Raw genomic sequence first — 14606 nt, 5'->3', positions numbered from 1 at the left:
GACAATCAGCTATGTCGACAATATCGATCCTGTCGAATAACGTTCGTTCGGGTTTACCGGTCCACTAATCGAATCAATCGTTTTGATATTACGGCAGAACATAGTGCGATCGTTTGAGATAATTATACGGGACATGGAATTAACTTCTTTTCGGTGCGATAATGCATTTCGCTTTAATTTCTATGTTAATCGTTCGTTCTTCCAACTTCCGCGAGTCGTTCGTGAAAGCACGCAACAATGAAATTCCTCGTACATACATAGGACGCAAGAAGATGCGATACTTCCGGCTGAGTAATATGTTGGCCGACCGATATTGCTTTCGCAATTGCCACGCAAAGAAAATTATTTCAGCTGACCATGTATCGCGGAACGCGTGAAACGTCCGTTAGTTTCGTTTCTATTTGACTGCGTGCCCGAGGCATGTGCGTTTGTTCGTGTGTAGCGTCGTATATCTCTGGTTTATGCGTAGCCTCGTATATCTCTGGTTTATGCGTAGCTCCGTATATCTCTGGTTTATGCGTAGCCTGCGCGATTGCAGCGAAAAACAAATCCACTGATACTGACCAGAATCGAGAATGCTCGCGGGTCTTCCATGTAACCTGTTCTTCTATGTAATACAATTCTCTCGTAGACAGCCTCAGGTGAGAGCTGTGTAACGCTCAGCTCGCGTATAAACACTTGCCAAAACAAGAAAGTTATCGTATGTTGAATAACATGACGCACATGGTCGTAATTCGATTTTCCTTTTCAACGATCGAGCTGGTTCGTAGATCTACGTCGGTATTAAATGACGTCGATTGATAAAAGCGTTCGATGAAGGTGTATGGAGCTTTACGATAGCCATTCTTCGAACACATCGGCTGTTTCTTAACTAATGTAGTTACTATTGTGTTTAAAATTCGAAAGTAACATGTCCATTGAATTTTACGCTGTAGTTTCAAATCTATTTTTCTTCAGCGTTACGATTCCTCTAATATGGATGGAGATCATGCTTTCGTTTAATGGTTTCTTTTCATGCACTTATTTCAGTTCGCTCGTAATGCGTGTACCTTGCGAAATATTGTTCACTGAACTTTCTCCAAAGGCAGGCAGTTAGAGTTCCGTTCTTCTGGCTTCGTTCTGGTTATATTGCTTGTTTTCGAACTCGGTTTTTGACCTCGTTCAACGATGCGCGGCTGCGATTCCTTCGCGGCCGTTTGTATTCTCGCCAATTATATCGCCTTGGATCAGGATTAATTTCATGTGAAAATCGTGGTGGTGATGGTGGCGGACGTTGAAGCGGCGCGACGCCACCAGCATCGTGGAGTATCGAGCTAAATAAGAGGAATTAAAAATGAAACGTTGTCGATTAAAATTAAATGTAGCTTGAAATTCTACGGCGTGTGCTTGATAAGCTCAGCAACCGTCGTTCGTTGTGTATTATTAAACGCGAGCGGAAACTTTTGTTTTCCTTTCTTCCGTCGACTTTTTCAACCGTTTACCGCTTTTCCATCCTGAAATTGGATGTGGATTTGAAAGGAACTGTTCCGTTCGGTACATAAAGCCTGAGCCACGTAAGGTATTACAAACTGTATTCTTCGCGACAGAAGCTTTTCCTATTTTTGTGCTTGATCTTTGAAATAATAACGTAGCTTTGAAGTAATATGGGCAAAAGGATTTTTTAGCGTTTTATTCTCGGTTCAAAGTTCTAAAGCTGTTTAAGAGAGAAAATCGTGAAAAATCTCTTTCAGTACACCAATATCGATAGCAATGTCAAAACAGAGTTTTCTCGACGTGCTTTTGCGGCTTTCGTGGAAACAATTTGCCGCAATTTACCTTATTTCCATCTACTTTTTTCCAAATACAAGGTATTACGATACGATCGTTTCTTCAAATTCATTATAGCGAAGAAAACGATATTCGATATAATTATCTAAAAATATATACACTGCGTCTCTCACGTAACTGGGACAAGATGTATCTTTAAAAGATGTAACATCGATTAATGTAGCTTGATGTAGTATACGATCGTAGTACAACCGGGTAGAAGGTGATTCTGCGTGAAAAAATAAGAAAAAAGATTTGGTATAATGTTTTTCCATCGGCGACTATAAATCTATAATAAAATATAGTCTATAACTTATCCGAGTTGCGCGAGACACTTTGCATTGTGTGTCTTAATGAGGATTACCATCAATGGTTTTTCTCCGGATGAGAAAATTTGTTTAATGCCGCACCAATGAGTCCAATTGAATCAACATTGTCCAGCTAGTTTGTTTTCGAAAATTTGTAATCCCGGTTGCGTCAGGAACGCACGCGAAGCGTTGCGATTTGCGATCCACTCAACTCTGCTCGGTAGTCACGCGAGCTTCGGTGCGTTTCATCGATTGACGAAGATAACATTACGCCGGACTTCTGACACGCTTCTGCGTTCGCACTTCTTTTCACATCGATTTCCCTCAGTTCATTGCACCGTTTTCTCGTCGACGCTTAAATGTTTGTTCAACGATGTTTTCGCTTTTTATTTGCACGGCCACTGGTCACAAATTACCTTTTGGATCGCTGATCTTATCCCGAAACACCGCGAACAAATTTTCTTACACGTTCATTTTCCTTAACTATCGCCAATTACAGAATAGAAAGTAAGCATGAAGTGACGATATTAGGAGGATTAAACGAATTTTCCGTCAAATTCTACGGACCACGGGGAAGTAAGTATTCCATTAATTTCGTATAATTTTTATCTTAGAATGTAAGTTGTTTCAACCCTTTCGTTCTCGAGCTGGTTTAATTTGCTGCAGATATTTCTCTGTAATTTTCTTACATGAAAAATATCAAACTCATACGAATATTTTCACAACTAGAAACGTACAAGGATTGTTTACAAATGGAGTGAAACTTATTTGTAATTCTATGATTAGCTTGTGATGAAAGTAATATTTTAATTTATAATCATGAATATATGATCGTACGATTATCACGAGAACGAGAGGGTTAATCGTTTTAGTGTTAAGACAGGCAACATATGAAAATATTATTGCATATTGATATTCAACTCTTAACTACAACCTTTAATCGCAACTCTTAAATGAAATAGAAATACAGTAATTCTCTGAAGGAGAACAGAGAATTAAATGTATGAATTTTTACAAGTTACAATCACAATGCTCGATATAATTGAAGTTTTTACACCTAAGATATATACTCCATAACTCTTCAGTAACAGTCGAGGGTTGAAATAACACCAGTATCTTATTTGTCTAATCTTTATTGTCTAATGTGGCTGAAAACTGACGTGGAAAAGGTTACCTCGCCTTTTCTTCCCTGTAGTACAAGCTTTTAACCGATGACGAAGGAGATAGTAAAGATTAAGAAATAGGAAATGCAGTAGATTTTCCTACAGTAAAAATAGACCGACGACTGAATTTTTCTTTTTTACACGTTTCTAATATCAAAATAGGAAGCCTTTGATCTTTAGAAAAGATCGACCTTGGTGTAAACATATAAAACGAGATTTTTTTTAAATGAATAACACTTCGAGCGTAAGAAAAAAAAAAATGAAAAAATACCGGCATACTTCCTTCAATCACGTCGTTCAATTAACGCATTGAAACGTGTTAATATCTAAATATCATTTACAAATAGTCAATCAATCTTTTATAATCGATATATATTACAATTAAGAAACTCGAAGGGAAAATAGTATATCTTTAACTTATTTAATTAATGTTTCCAATTAATTTACTATGAGAAGACCGTAGGTTCGTTTTTCACGTTGAATGAAAATTCATAATAAACGTCTAGATAAATACAGACGTCTCGGTATTTATCTTGTTCTTGACGAAAAATATCGTACTCGTAACACTCCTTCACTGAGTGTCCTGTTTCAAAGCGTCGCACTCCCAAAAAGTGTCTTCTCAGTTCTGGAACCATAATTCTTCAATGATTTAATTATTTTCAAATCTGGCTAATTATACAGGCGCGTTTAACATATATATCCTACCTGTTGTCGAACGTTGTTGCGTCCGTTTATCGTTATTGCGTCAAACATAAATTACTTAATTTCCCTTCGTGCACCGTTATCGTTGTCCGTCGTTTCCTGGTAACCTTGCGCTGTGGCGAATAATTTATCCTCGAGGAGAAGCGTGGCTCGCGAATCCGTCGCGTTTACGTGTTCATTGTACGTTTCCAGCATTTGATATTCCAAGGTCGCCTGCTCTTCGTACACCGGATACACTTATGTAACAGTGTGTGCATTTACGCTTTCCTCAGCCTGCCAGCTGGTCGACATGCATGCAAAAAGCACTATCGATTGACCGACGTCCAGTGGCAAAAGTTCCTTGACATCGCTTTCGACGGGTTTGCCAATCCAAGCACTAGCCCTGATTCCTCATATTATCCGCTCGCAATCGAGTTTCATTCAGGTGGCCTGTTTTGTTGTGACCGATTCGATTAAAAGGCCAGAGGCTAAAATTTATGGTAGATACAGGTTTTGAATCGCTTCTTCGTTCACACGATAATAAGGAATATTCGTTTTAGTTGTTAGATTCGTTGGAAATGTTGCTATGTTTACTAATCGTCACATGTTTGTATCAGATATTTGGTGATCGAAAGACAGAATTTTAATATGATTTACATTAGTGGAGAAAAGAATTTAATGCATATATATATACACAAAAATATAATATATTTTAAAAATGGCTGGAAAATTCAAAAAGTTTTGTACAAGATTCACAAAATAAAGTTATAACAATCGGTATTTTTAAACTGTTGAAGAATAGATTGACGTACGTGTGATTTTTAATTCAAATAAAAAATCAATTTAGGCAATATGGGATTGTATTGTATTGAATTTGAAAGTTCCTATAAAAGGCATTTTCATATATTTCCCTCGTAGTCTTTACATTATACGAAGTTTATTTTGCTTATTAGCTTTCATTTGCTATTATTGAGTCAAAGGAGATTCAGTATAGCCTGGATTAATTTATGCCTATCCTTCACTGTGAGCCATACCGTGTATATTCACTATCGTGAGTTATAATTGGCCTACGCGTTGGAAACACACTAAAACATTCTATCGATCGTTGCGTTTTCGGATTTAGGTTGTTGTTTATCATCGTTGGAAAGGCCAGCGCAGTATGTTTTTCCTTTTCTCGATGGTTCATAAATTACTTACGCAATGCGAACACCGCTCAAGAAAAACAGGTACAAGTAGTGCATGCTACTTAACGAATCGGTGTGTCCGGGTCGATCGATCCATCGATGGTATCTAGGAATGTCGTGTCATAAAGTGACGTTTATAAAATTAATTTTATTGCTCGTCCGTGTTTATTTCTGCCTTCGGAAAATTTCACTTTTACTCTGATCATTTGCTTGTTACAGGTATTGTTCTTATTTACGATTTGTATTTGTTCCGTTAATTGTATTATATTTAACTGTATTATATGTAACTGAATTGAATGAATAACTGTACACCTGGATATGTATAACTTCTACCAATAATTGTTACATACAGTGTGTCCAATTTATCTGGGAACGTGTAAATGTCTCTGAAATTATGAGCGATACGGGAAATTGTTTGAAACGAATGTTGTACGCTGTCAAGGAGGACACGTTATATCTACATACATTTCATTTTGCAATGAACCTTATAAATGTCATGTTTATACTTTCAGATGGAAAGTATGTTTTCTTATTTTGTATTCTTGTAGTTTACATCAGAATATTTTCAAAACATTGCTTATCTATTTCTTGTATTTGTCGCATAAACCACTATCGAGATATAAATTCTTCAGAAAGTTGTAGTCTTCTGGAAAGTTGTAGCCTTTTTAATGTTGGAACTATAGTACTGGAAACGTAGAAGGAAAAACAACTGGCTGTTTTAGAGGCAGTATTTAGACGTAGTATTTAGAAGTAGTATTTAGAGACAGTATTTAGTATAAACACACGTACATAAATAATTGGCTCTTTTTAGAGCCACCATGATGTACAAAGTCCGACCGAGCAACCTCCCCGCGGTGTACATTGGATAACGCCAATGCCGGCGGCATATCAAATTTGAAATTTAATATCCGTATAGTGGTTTGCGCGGATGATACGAATAGTGCTTTGAAAACGTTTCGCTGTCGGCTAAAGGAACATGGAATAAAAATATATAAATTGCCACTTGAAAATATAAACGTGATCTTTGTAGGGCTTCCCAAGGTCATTGCAAGATAAAATACATATCGGCACGGTATGTCTCTGTTGACATTGTACGTCATTTGTTTCAGATATTTTTCCGTATCTCCATAATTCTCAAGATATTTACACGTTTCTAGATAAATGGCTGTACACACTGCATACATATACGCTACTTGGTTATCAGCTATAGGATGTATAGCAATTGAAAGTAGGAAAGTAAAATTTATATTAGTCATTATTTTACTATCGTTTAAATACATTGTTATTATTTATTTTTATTTATTATACATAATTCTCGACTATCGGCTTGGGATGAATTTCTGGCTTTGCACTTTTAAATGCATTGTTTAAAACAATTAAAAGATCGTTGCTGTGAATGGTTCTATTAGCCGAAGGTTTTACAGCCTTGAAGAATTAATGTCGATGAACATTATTAACTTTAAGATAACTGTTAAAGAACTATACAGATACAAAAAATAGATAGGAAAATCAAACAGACATGGAAAACACATCCACTGTTTTGCACTTTGTAATGCGGGTCAAGGGATCATGTTTGATCAAACTCATGAACAATTTATGTTTACCGATACAAAAGTACGTTAATAGAATAATAGAAGAATATTTATGTTCGTATAGATATGCGTATAATTTTAAAGCCACTTGGGATTGCAGAGGATTGAGCGACCACAGAGAGAATCCAAAGCCATCGGAAGTTATTTGCAAACTTCACTGACGACACTCGCGGCTACAAGCTTGCTTAACACGACACAATGTTGCTAATTGCTGACAGAGATAATTCTTCGTTGATAATTATTGCACTCAGATAAACTTGAACGACGTCGATAAGCCAGCTCGTCAATCGGCTCGAAACCATAACAGGCACAACCTTAACTAGGAACGTCACGGAAATCGACCTGATTAATTATTTGTTCCTTTCGCTCACCGAAGAACAGATCACCGGTTGTTTAAACGCTCCCTTTTCCCCTGAATTGTTTTAAATTTATTTATCGCGCGTATCTCCTCTAACTTTCTCGAAGTCTCGATTCATTGCGATTGATAATCCCTAAACAAAACAATCCGTTTTACGTATTCTCCACAATAATTTAATCTATAACCTTGTCATTCCCACTTTTAACTTCTTTTCTGCCAAACTCAGGAAGCTCCAGTTGTTTCTCCGCCGTACGAAATTGCTGCTTACAAAATAAATAATACTAAAAATAATAGCAGCGATCAGAAGGGACTTTCCAACCTTTTATAAGTCACTGGAATGATCTGTGGATTGTAAATTCAGGGTTTAAATGAACTTAATAACTCAACTTAAAATAGTAAATCACAACTTTTCTCGGTATTAGTTTCGGTATTTACTTCGGAACCGAAGTATCGTAAATCTTAGAGATTTCTTAATACACATTGTTTCGCAAGTTTTACAAAGGTTTACACCATCGTTAAGGGGTTACACTTTCACGGATGAAGCATTATCAACTTTCGAAGATTCGCGTCGACGTTTTCCATCGAAAGTCCCCCGTGGTGTTTCAATGTTGCTTCGAAACGGGTTATCTGTGTGTCCTGCACGAGTGCACGATAGTTTGTGCAACTTTTCGCGATATTTCAAAACGTACAAAGGCATACAAGGTGATAAAGCTGGTTTCCGCGTCGTTTCACATAAATCGATGTAGTTTTGTAAACGTTCTCTGAAATAAATGGCAATCTAGAGAGAGCTGGAAATAGCAACGATGATAAGACCCGGTTCGATTCAGCTGTATCTCGTTGGCAGTTTTATTTCTATTCCGACAATGAGCAAAAATTACGTAACACGTGTTACGAGTACGCAGACGGTCCTTATTGCACTGGTCTTCTTTTTTCGCTATTGTCATGGGTTAAACGATGATGGCTCGTTTTCTGCCACGGAATACTACGGAAAAAACGACAGTAATAAGAAGAGCGCAAAATCTTCGTGTCAAGGATATTCTAACAAGTTGAAACATTGCACATTGGTAAAGATTTCATTGTTTCGTTTATAAAAACTGTATGACTGCTATACAATTCGATATTTTCCAAGATATTTACGATTGAAATTTCACTACGTTGAAGTTTAAAAAATATCGCTTGAAGGGATTACACAGTTGAGCTTTCGGCTGGTTAAAACGCAATTTCTCTAAATTTCGTACTTTGTCCATAACACGTACATACGCTACCAATTTGAAAAAAAATTGAGTCTTCCATTGAACTCAAACACCTAAAAATAATGTTAACTCTCGATACCTGAAATATTCTGCTGATAAAATTCTATCGCTTTAAAGGATTCTTTGGTAAAGTCCCATTAAAATATACAGGTAACTGATTTCGATATCTTCGGTATTAATTTTGTATTAATAACAAAATTGGAGAGTAGTAGGATATTTAATGTAGCTGCAATTAGGAAAGTGATTGTAGATTTCTGGCAAGAGGTTGTCCTCTGGTCGTGGAAACGTCTTGAAAAGCGAGCAGCATAATGAGGCGCGGCTGTTTACTTTGGAATTAATTGAACCTCTTCGTCTTGTTCGCCGGGGTGAACATTAGCATTTCACGTCGCCTCGGAAGAGTATACCGATTGAGTTGGATCTACCCAAGAGAATGTAACGGTATCGTTGGATGGAGGAAAAACGTTGCAACTTCCTCGAGGCTTGCTTGGACGAAGCGCCTGCATCTGGTGTTTTCCTCATCTTCTACGCGCTAATTGCACGGTCGTGTTAGATCGTCGACTAGAAGTTGTTGGAAAACAAATGATCGTAGAAGTAGTTGTAGGAGGACTGATAAGATTAACAGCGTTACATTACATGTGCAACACGTGGGCTATTTAGTTGGCTTTTCGCGAGCACTATAAGTATAGAAAGTTTTCTTTCGTTTCTTCGTATCTTCTTTGTATCATTTTCAGACGACACTGCGGGTGCGCGATTTTGGATGGCACTGTGTTTTACGGGAAAATAGATTTTTTACGACTTCCTGTCCTAGGGGAGAGATCCTCAGTTGTGTTGCATTCCTTAGAGGATCAACTTTCGACGGCGTTGTATCCCATGGAGGTAGTTTTCGATGGTCCTATATTTTACAGAAGTAGGTAGAATTTTTAATGGCGTCGTATCTCATAAAAGTTACTTTCGATGATGCTAGGACAAGATTTTCAGTAACAATATGCTTTATGAAGAATTTTTTTCTTTATAAAGAACAAAATTTTCGATAGCATCGTACTTTACAAGGAGCAAAATTTTCAGTAATATTTATACGAAAGTTGCAGCAAAGAAATACGATGGGTTACACGTACCATTCTTAAAATTCAATATATGAGATCACTCAATAATCACGTTATGAAGACTGTCTTTTTATTCGATTTTGGGGTTAAATATTTTCGTCAGTCTCTTAAATATTTCAGAAATATCGATCGTCCTAATACTACATAATCACACAGATTTTTTTCTTTTCACAAAACTTCATGAATCTATTACCTATTTTTAAAAACTTCCGATTTAACAGACTGACCTCCTTCTCAACTACGTCATATCAAAGAACTCTCTTCTAACCATTTTTAGGTATTCTTTTTAACAAAGCTTCCTTCTCAACTAGTTAATTAATTAATTTATAACTACAAGGCAACAGATTGACCCGAGATGTTTATCTTAATCGAGCAAGGTAAAAGTTAGAAAACCAACAAAAATGTATTTATCGTGTTTTTCTAATATAATCTTCATATCGTAGTAAAGTCAGAATTTTTCATAACGTCGTATGCTACAAGAAATAGCCTCCTGCAAGCTATCCCACAGAGAACAAAATTTCCTATGGCGTCTCGTCTCTCATACCGTTTCTCGGTATGGCGTTGTGGCTCAGCGTGAGCCATTTTCGTCAGCACCACGCACACGATTTCCATCAACGTAACGAGCTACTCAGAAGGATCTGTCCTTCGCAAATAAAACCAGTAACCACAACAACATCGGACCAAGCAGAACGCAAAAGAACGCGCCCCAGTGACGCAGTGAGGCCTTTGATAAAATCAATTTGGTCCCATTCCACTAGCCTGTGGTCATTTTTCTCCGACACGTTCCATCGTGTATACGTACGTACATAGATCGGGGCGTGCGCACCATCTACGTTTTACTGCACAAAGCATAGTCGTTTGGAAATGCCTGTAAACGAGCGATAGACGATACACATCGGAGATACCGTGTTCCGCACAGTGACCCACTTTAACAGCCCTCTAATACGCCCCAAGATTCTGTTCGACACTGATGCTAAAAACCACGCAGCTTTATGCCTCCTATACATGACCGCACTACCGGATACTGCAGGAATGTACATTCAGGAAATGGATTCAGTGGACGTTAACGACTCTCGACACTTCTAAGTCGAGCTGTTTAACTTTGTTTAACTCTTTGATGCATAGTGGAGCAGAAAGTGTTCCGCCTTGTTCTTATCTACTTATATAGGGTGTCTCACCTGAAATTATCACCTTGATTTTTCTCATTATTATTATTTGCAGTGAGAAATGTTTGAATGAAAGTCGAATGGTTTAGCGGGGTGCATACTTTGATGTTATTAGCTTTTTTGTGGATGAACACGTTAAGCAATTTTGATGTTTTAAACGAAATCGTACGTTTTGTAATGATCGAGGCAGATGTCCATCTTCTACACAGTAATATATTATAACTATTACTTATTTACAACGAAAAACCATTAGGAGATTAGAAGATTAACTTGAATTTATTAAATTTAATCTATGACTGAGAATATCGCTTCGCGTTTGTCCTTGTCTTTCATACAGTGGTATGGAAAAGTTTCTGAAACTTCTCTTTATGTTATTTTTATGTTACGGGAAATAAAGAAATAAAAAGCACGTAGATATGTAGAGGATGTTTCCATTTACGATTCTATTAATTATTGAGTATTAAATATATTTCATCATAAAAAGTACTGTATTTATCAAAAGTTTTCAAGAAAAATATCAAATAAAACCTAAATAATTCTTTGCTAACTACGTGGAAAAGTTTCCGGAAATGACTTGATATTGGGGTATAACTCACAATCGGTTCTATTTGACTTTTGATGCAGGCTCATTCTTCACTATATAGCCGTAGTATAAAGTAAATCATTCTTATGGTTGTTATTGTGAAAATAGGAAGTATATTCAATATGACGAAAAGCGTAGAAAATACGAATATCAATATTCGTCCTTTAGTAATTTTTCGTCGAAAAAAAGGCGAAACGTTACAATCTATCGCAGATATGTTATCGTTGAAAAAGTCTATGGTCTATCATGTATATACAGTGCGTGTTTCTTTATCTCTCGTAATACGAAAAGAGCTTCCGAAAGCTTTTTCACGCTACTGTACATTCAATTTGACAAATTGAATTTAAAACATCTCTTAAATATCTCGATCAATTGCACATATAGTGCATTAAAAAATATACAATTTAATAAATTAATAATTAGAAATATGCGATTCCCTTTAAAAAATCAAAATTGATCTTCATAAGTCTTTGGTACGTCCATCCACAAAAAAGTTAATAGCATCAGAATTTGCATTCAGTTTCGTTCAAACATTTCTCGCTGCTAATAATAATAATGAAAGGTAAAAATAATAATAAAAAAAAAGATCAAGGTAATTGCAGCCGAGACACCTTGCGTATGCACAGTGGAATGTTTTATGTCCTTGAAATATTAACCCTTCGCGGTCAGTATATTTTTCTGATGGCACTATCACATAATCGAAGCGATATATTTACCATCGTCATAGAGAAGTCAATAAAAGACAAATTTTTTACTGCTGTCACCGTGGTGATATCCGACTTTAAAGACAAATTTTCTATGCTTTTCACTTTTCTGTTTTACCTACAATATTATTAGAAAGAAAAATTTTATTGTGGTAGGAAGGTTCAAATAATCATAGCGAAGATACGAGGTTACGTCATTGTTTCTGATAACGAGGTCTTGGTTTGTCTATTTGTTCCGTGGTTCGTCAAATACCCGTATAATTCATAGTTGAAGGGCCAAGAGGAACAAACAACTTGTCTAATGGAGTGTACGAAAATAGATGGGGCAGTAACAACGGTGTTTACGTATCTCCTTTTCTCCTAAGTATTTCCTATGATTTTCTATTCGAGAAATTCATTGTTCCTACGTTTAGAATCATTTTTCTATTCTATCTATATTTCTATTACGAAAAGAACTTCAATACGAAAAAATTCGATTCACAAATCACAATGTTTCTTATCTGTTATTGTTTCTCTATTCTTCGTTTATTATTTCAAGTAATAGTAATTCGAAGTAACCTTTTTCTCGAACAACGCGGTATCAGTTCCATTCAATCGCAAGATTAATTTTGACGCAGACCCTGAAATTACATCGCCCCACTCGTTGCTTGTGAGAGAGGGACAAGCGTTCTCCGCTTGTCTTTCTGTTTCCATTAATAGTTCACAGCCGCGTTGTTGCACGCGTTCTCGAGCTCAATCGACGGACAGATTCTTGACGTTGTCCGTTGCCAAATGCACCGTAATTGCATTTTAATTGCTTGCCATTTCTCAGCCAGGAGAACGAACTGCGTCGACCAGTTTTGTTCGACTATTTTTCTACCAACGATTGGGAATTCGAAGTTATAAATTACGATACCAATAGTTTGAACGACTTGAAGCTTGACAGTGTCGTTTGACGTTGTTTCCGCCTGTGGAATACCAGACTCGACTGCTTGACGCCAAAAGTACATTCATAAAAAGAAAAGTCGACGAGGTTTCCCCAGCCAAGAAACTGCCGACATAATTTATATGTAAATACGGTCGTCACGTTCGTTTACATCGAAATCGAAATCGAAATTGTTCCGCCTTTGCAATCTATTTTCAACAGATTGGTTACGTTGAAAGTATCTTTGAGTAATTTTGATAAAATACTCTTTTACGTCTTATTTTCGATGACGTATTTACGTTTGAACGAGGTAGGAATACGACAAATTTAGCTTACGAGTACAATTGTACCGAATTAAATCTCTTAACTTTCCAGGTAAAATGAGATTATAATTGAAATCTGTTTCATATAAATTCGCAATCTCTTTCGAATGATTTGATCGTGCTGGGAATATCTTGAATAATTTCCATCTTTTATTTAATTTAACGAAGTAACCTTACGAAGATTCAAGTTTCATTGGTTTTAATTTAAGTTTCTTAAATTAAATTAAGTTTGAATTAAAATAGAATTATAACACGAAACTGAAATTATTCTTGTCCGTAGATTGTTTTTAACGGACTAGTTGAGAAATATCTTTCTGTAATTTTGATAATATACGTTCGTATATTTTATTCAATTTAGGATGAAATAGAAATATGAAAATCGAAGCATTTTAACTTTCCAGTTATAGAAGTAAAATAAATTCTATTGATCAAGTTCTTTCGAGGAGTGTCGTCTGATTGTTTCCATTTAGCTAGATCGCGATGAAAGCATTTTGTCTTCTTGGCAAAACAAATTTATTAATCAAGATTTATAAGACTGAGTTCATGTATTTTTGCCAGTGACTTGCTACTTATACTACAAGGGTTTGGATTTCGCTCGAACAGAATTCTGCAGTCTTACAATTCGACTCCATAAATTCTAAAATGGAGTTCGCTGTAGGTTCTCGGTCGGGACAGGTTTTCTCTTCTTGGCAATCGACGCAAAACAAATGTGGTCACGGATTTCGTAGTTGGAATGACGTGTACACATTTATCAGCAAGAAAGCCAATATTCTTTTTATTCGAAAAAGAAAAGGAAGGTAGCTCTTTCCTTTAAACTTTTGAGATAAAATCAATATTTATCTCGAACTTTCGAAACTATATCTTCGATTTGGCTGAACTTTGAACGAGATGCTAGAAAATAAGTTGAATGTTTACTGGTTTTCGATTCGTGAAATTCAAAACAAATTTATTTACTATCAAATACAAATCATTCTTCTATTTGTTCGTATTTACAATTAATCTCTCGATTCATCGGAATTAAGTCAGTTACATAACAACAATACTTCATCCAAGGTTATTATTTTATTACATTTTATTTCATTTTAATCTAATAAACATGAACCAATGAAACAACGCGGAAACGTAAAATTATCCAGAGAGTTTATCTTATCTTATATTGTTTTATCGAAGCGTTGACAATTTTCTAAAATCATAAACACAGATTTATTAATAATAGACATAAAATATACAGAGAGAAAAATGTCTATGCCATTAAAAAAAAAAAAAAAAAAGGCAGTGCGTTTTATCGTGCTGCTACAAATATTTCAATTTTTCCAAACTTCGTAAAAGTGTAGAATCTAATCGATAGACGAAATAATGACAAAAAATATATTAATCCAAATTGTAATTTCCAATTACAACGTCGAAAAAAGCAGAACTTGGTAACGTAAATTAGCGAGGGGAAATTGCAAATAAAATGTCGACTCTTCATAAGTTAG

General features: G+C 35.9%; 2 protein-coding genes across 3 annotated transcripts in view; one reads left to right on the top strand and one right to left on the bottom strand.

The window, feature by feature from the left end:
* LOC139989016 (uncharacterized) overlaps positions 1-14606 on the bottom strand; it is a 228221-nt gene that overhangs the window by 26943 nt on the left and 186672 nt on the right. The window lies entirely within an intron of this gene.
* Ubce2h (ubiquitin conjugating enzyme E2H) overlaps positions 1-14606 on the top strand; it is a 45226-nt gene that overhangs the window by 8127 nt on the left and 22493 nt on the right. For both annotated transcript variants that reach the window (XR_011800247.1, XM_072006868.1), the window contains exon 2: positions 2614-2690. Coding sequence is in view for 1 of the 2 variants with exons in the window: in XM_072006868.1 (XP_071862969.1) it covers positions 2614-2690 (77 nt within the window). In the remaining variant the exon portion in view is untranslated. The remainder of the gene's footprint in view (positions 1-2613; positions 2691-14606) is intronic.

The sequence above is a fragment of the Bombus fervidus genome, chromosome 7 (genome assembly GCF_041682495.2).
Source record: "Bombus fervidus isolate BK054 chromosome 7, iyBomFerv1, whole genome shotgun sequence".
In the NCBI taxonomy this organism is placed as follows: domain Eukaryota; kingdom Metazoa; phylum Arthropoda; class Insecta; order Hymenoptera; family Apidae; genus Bombus; species Bombus fervidus.
The sequence above is the reverse complement of the archived record's forward strand: the minus strand, read 5'-3'. Positions and strand labels throughout refer to the sequence as shown.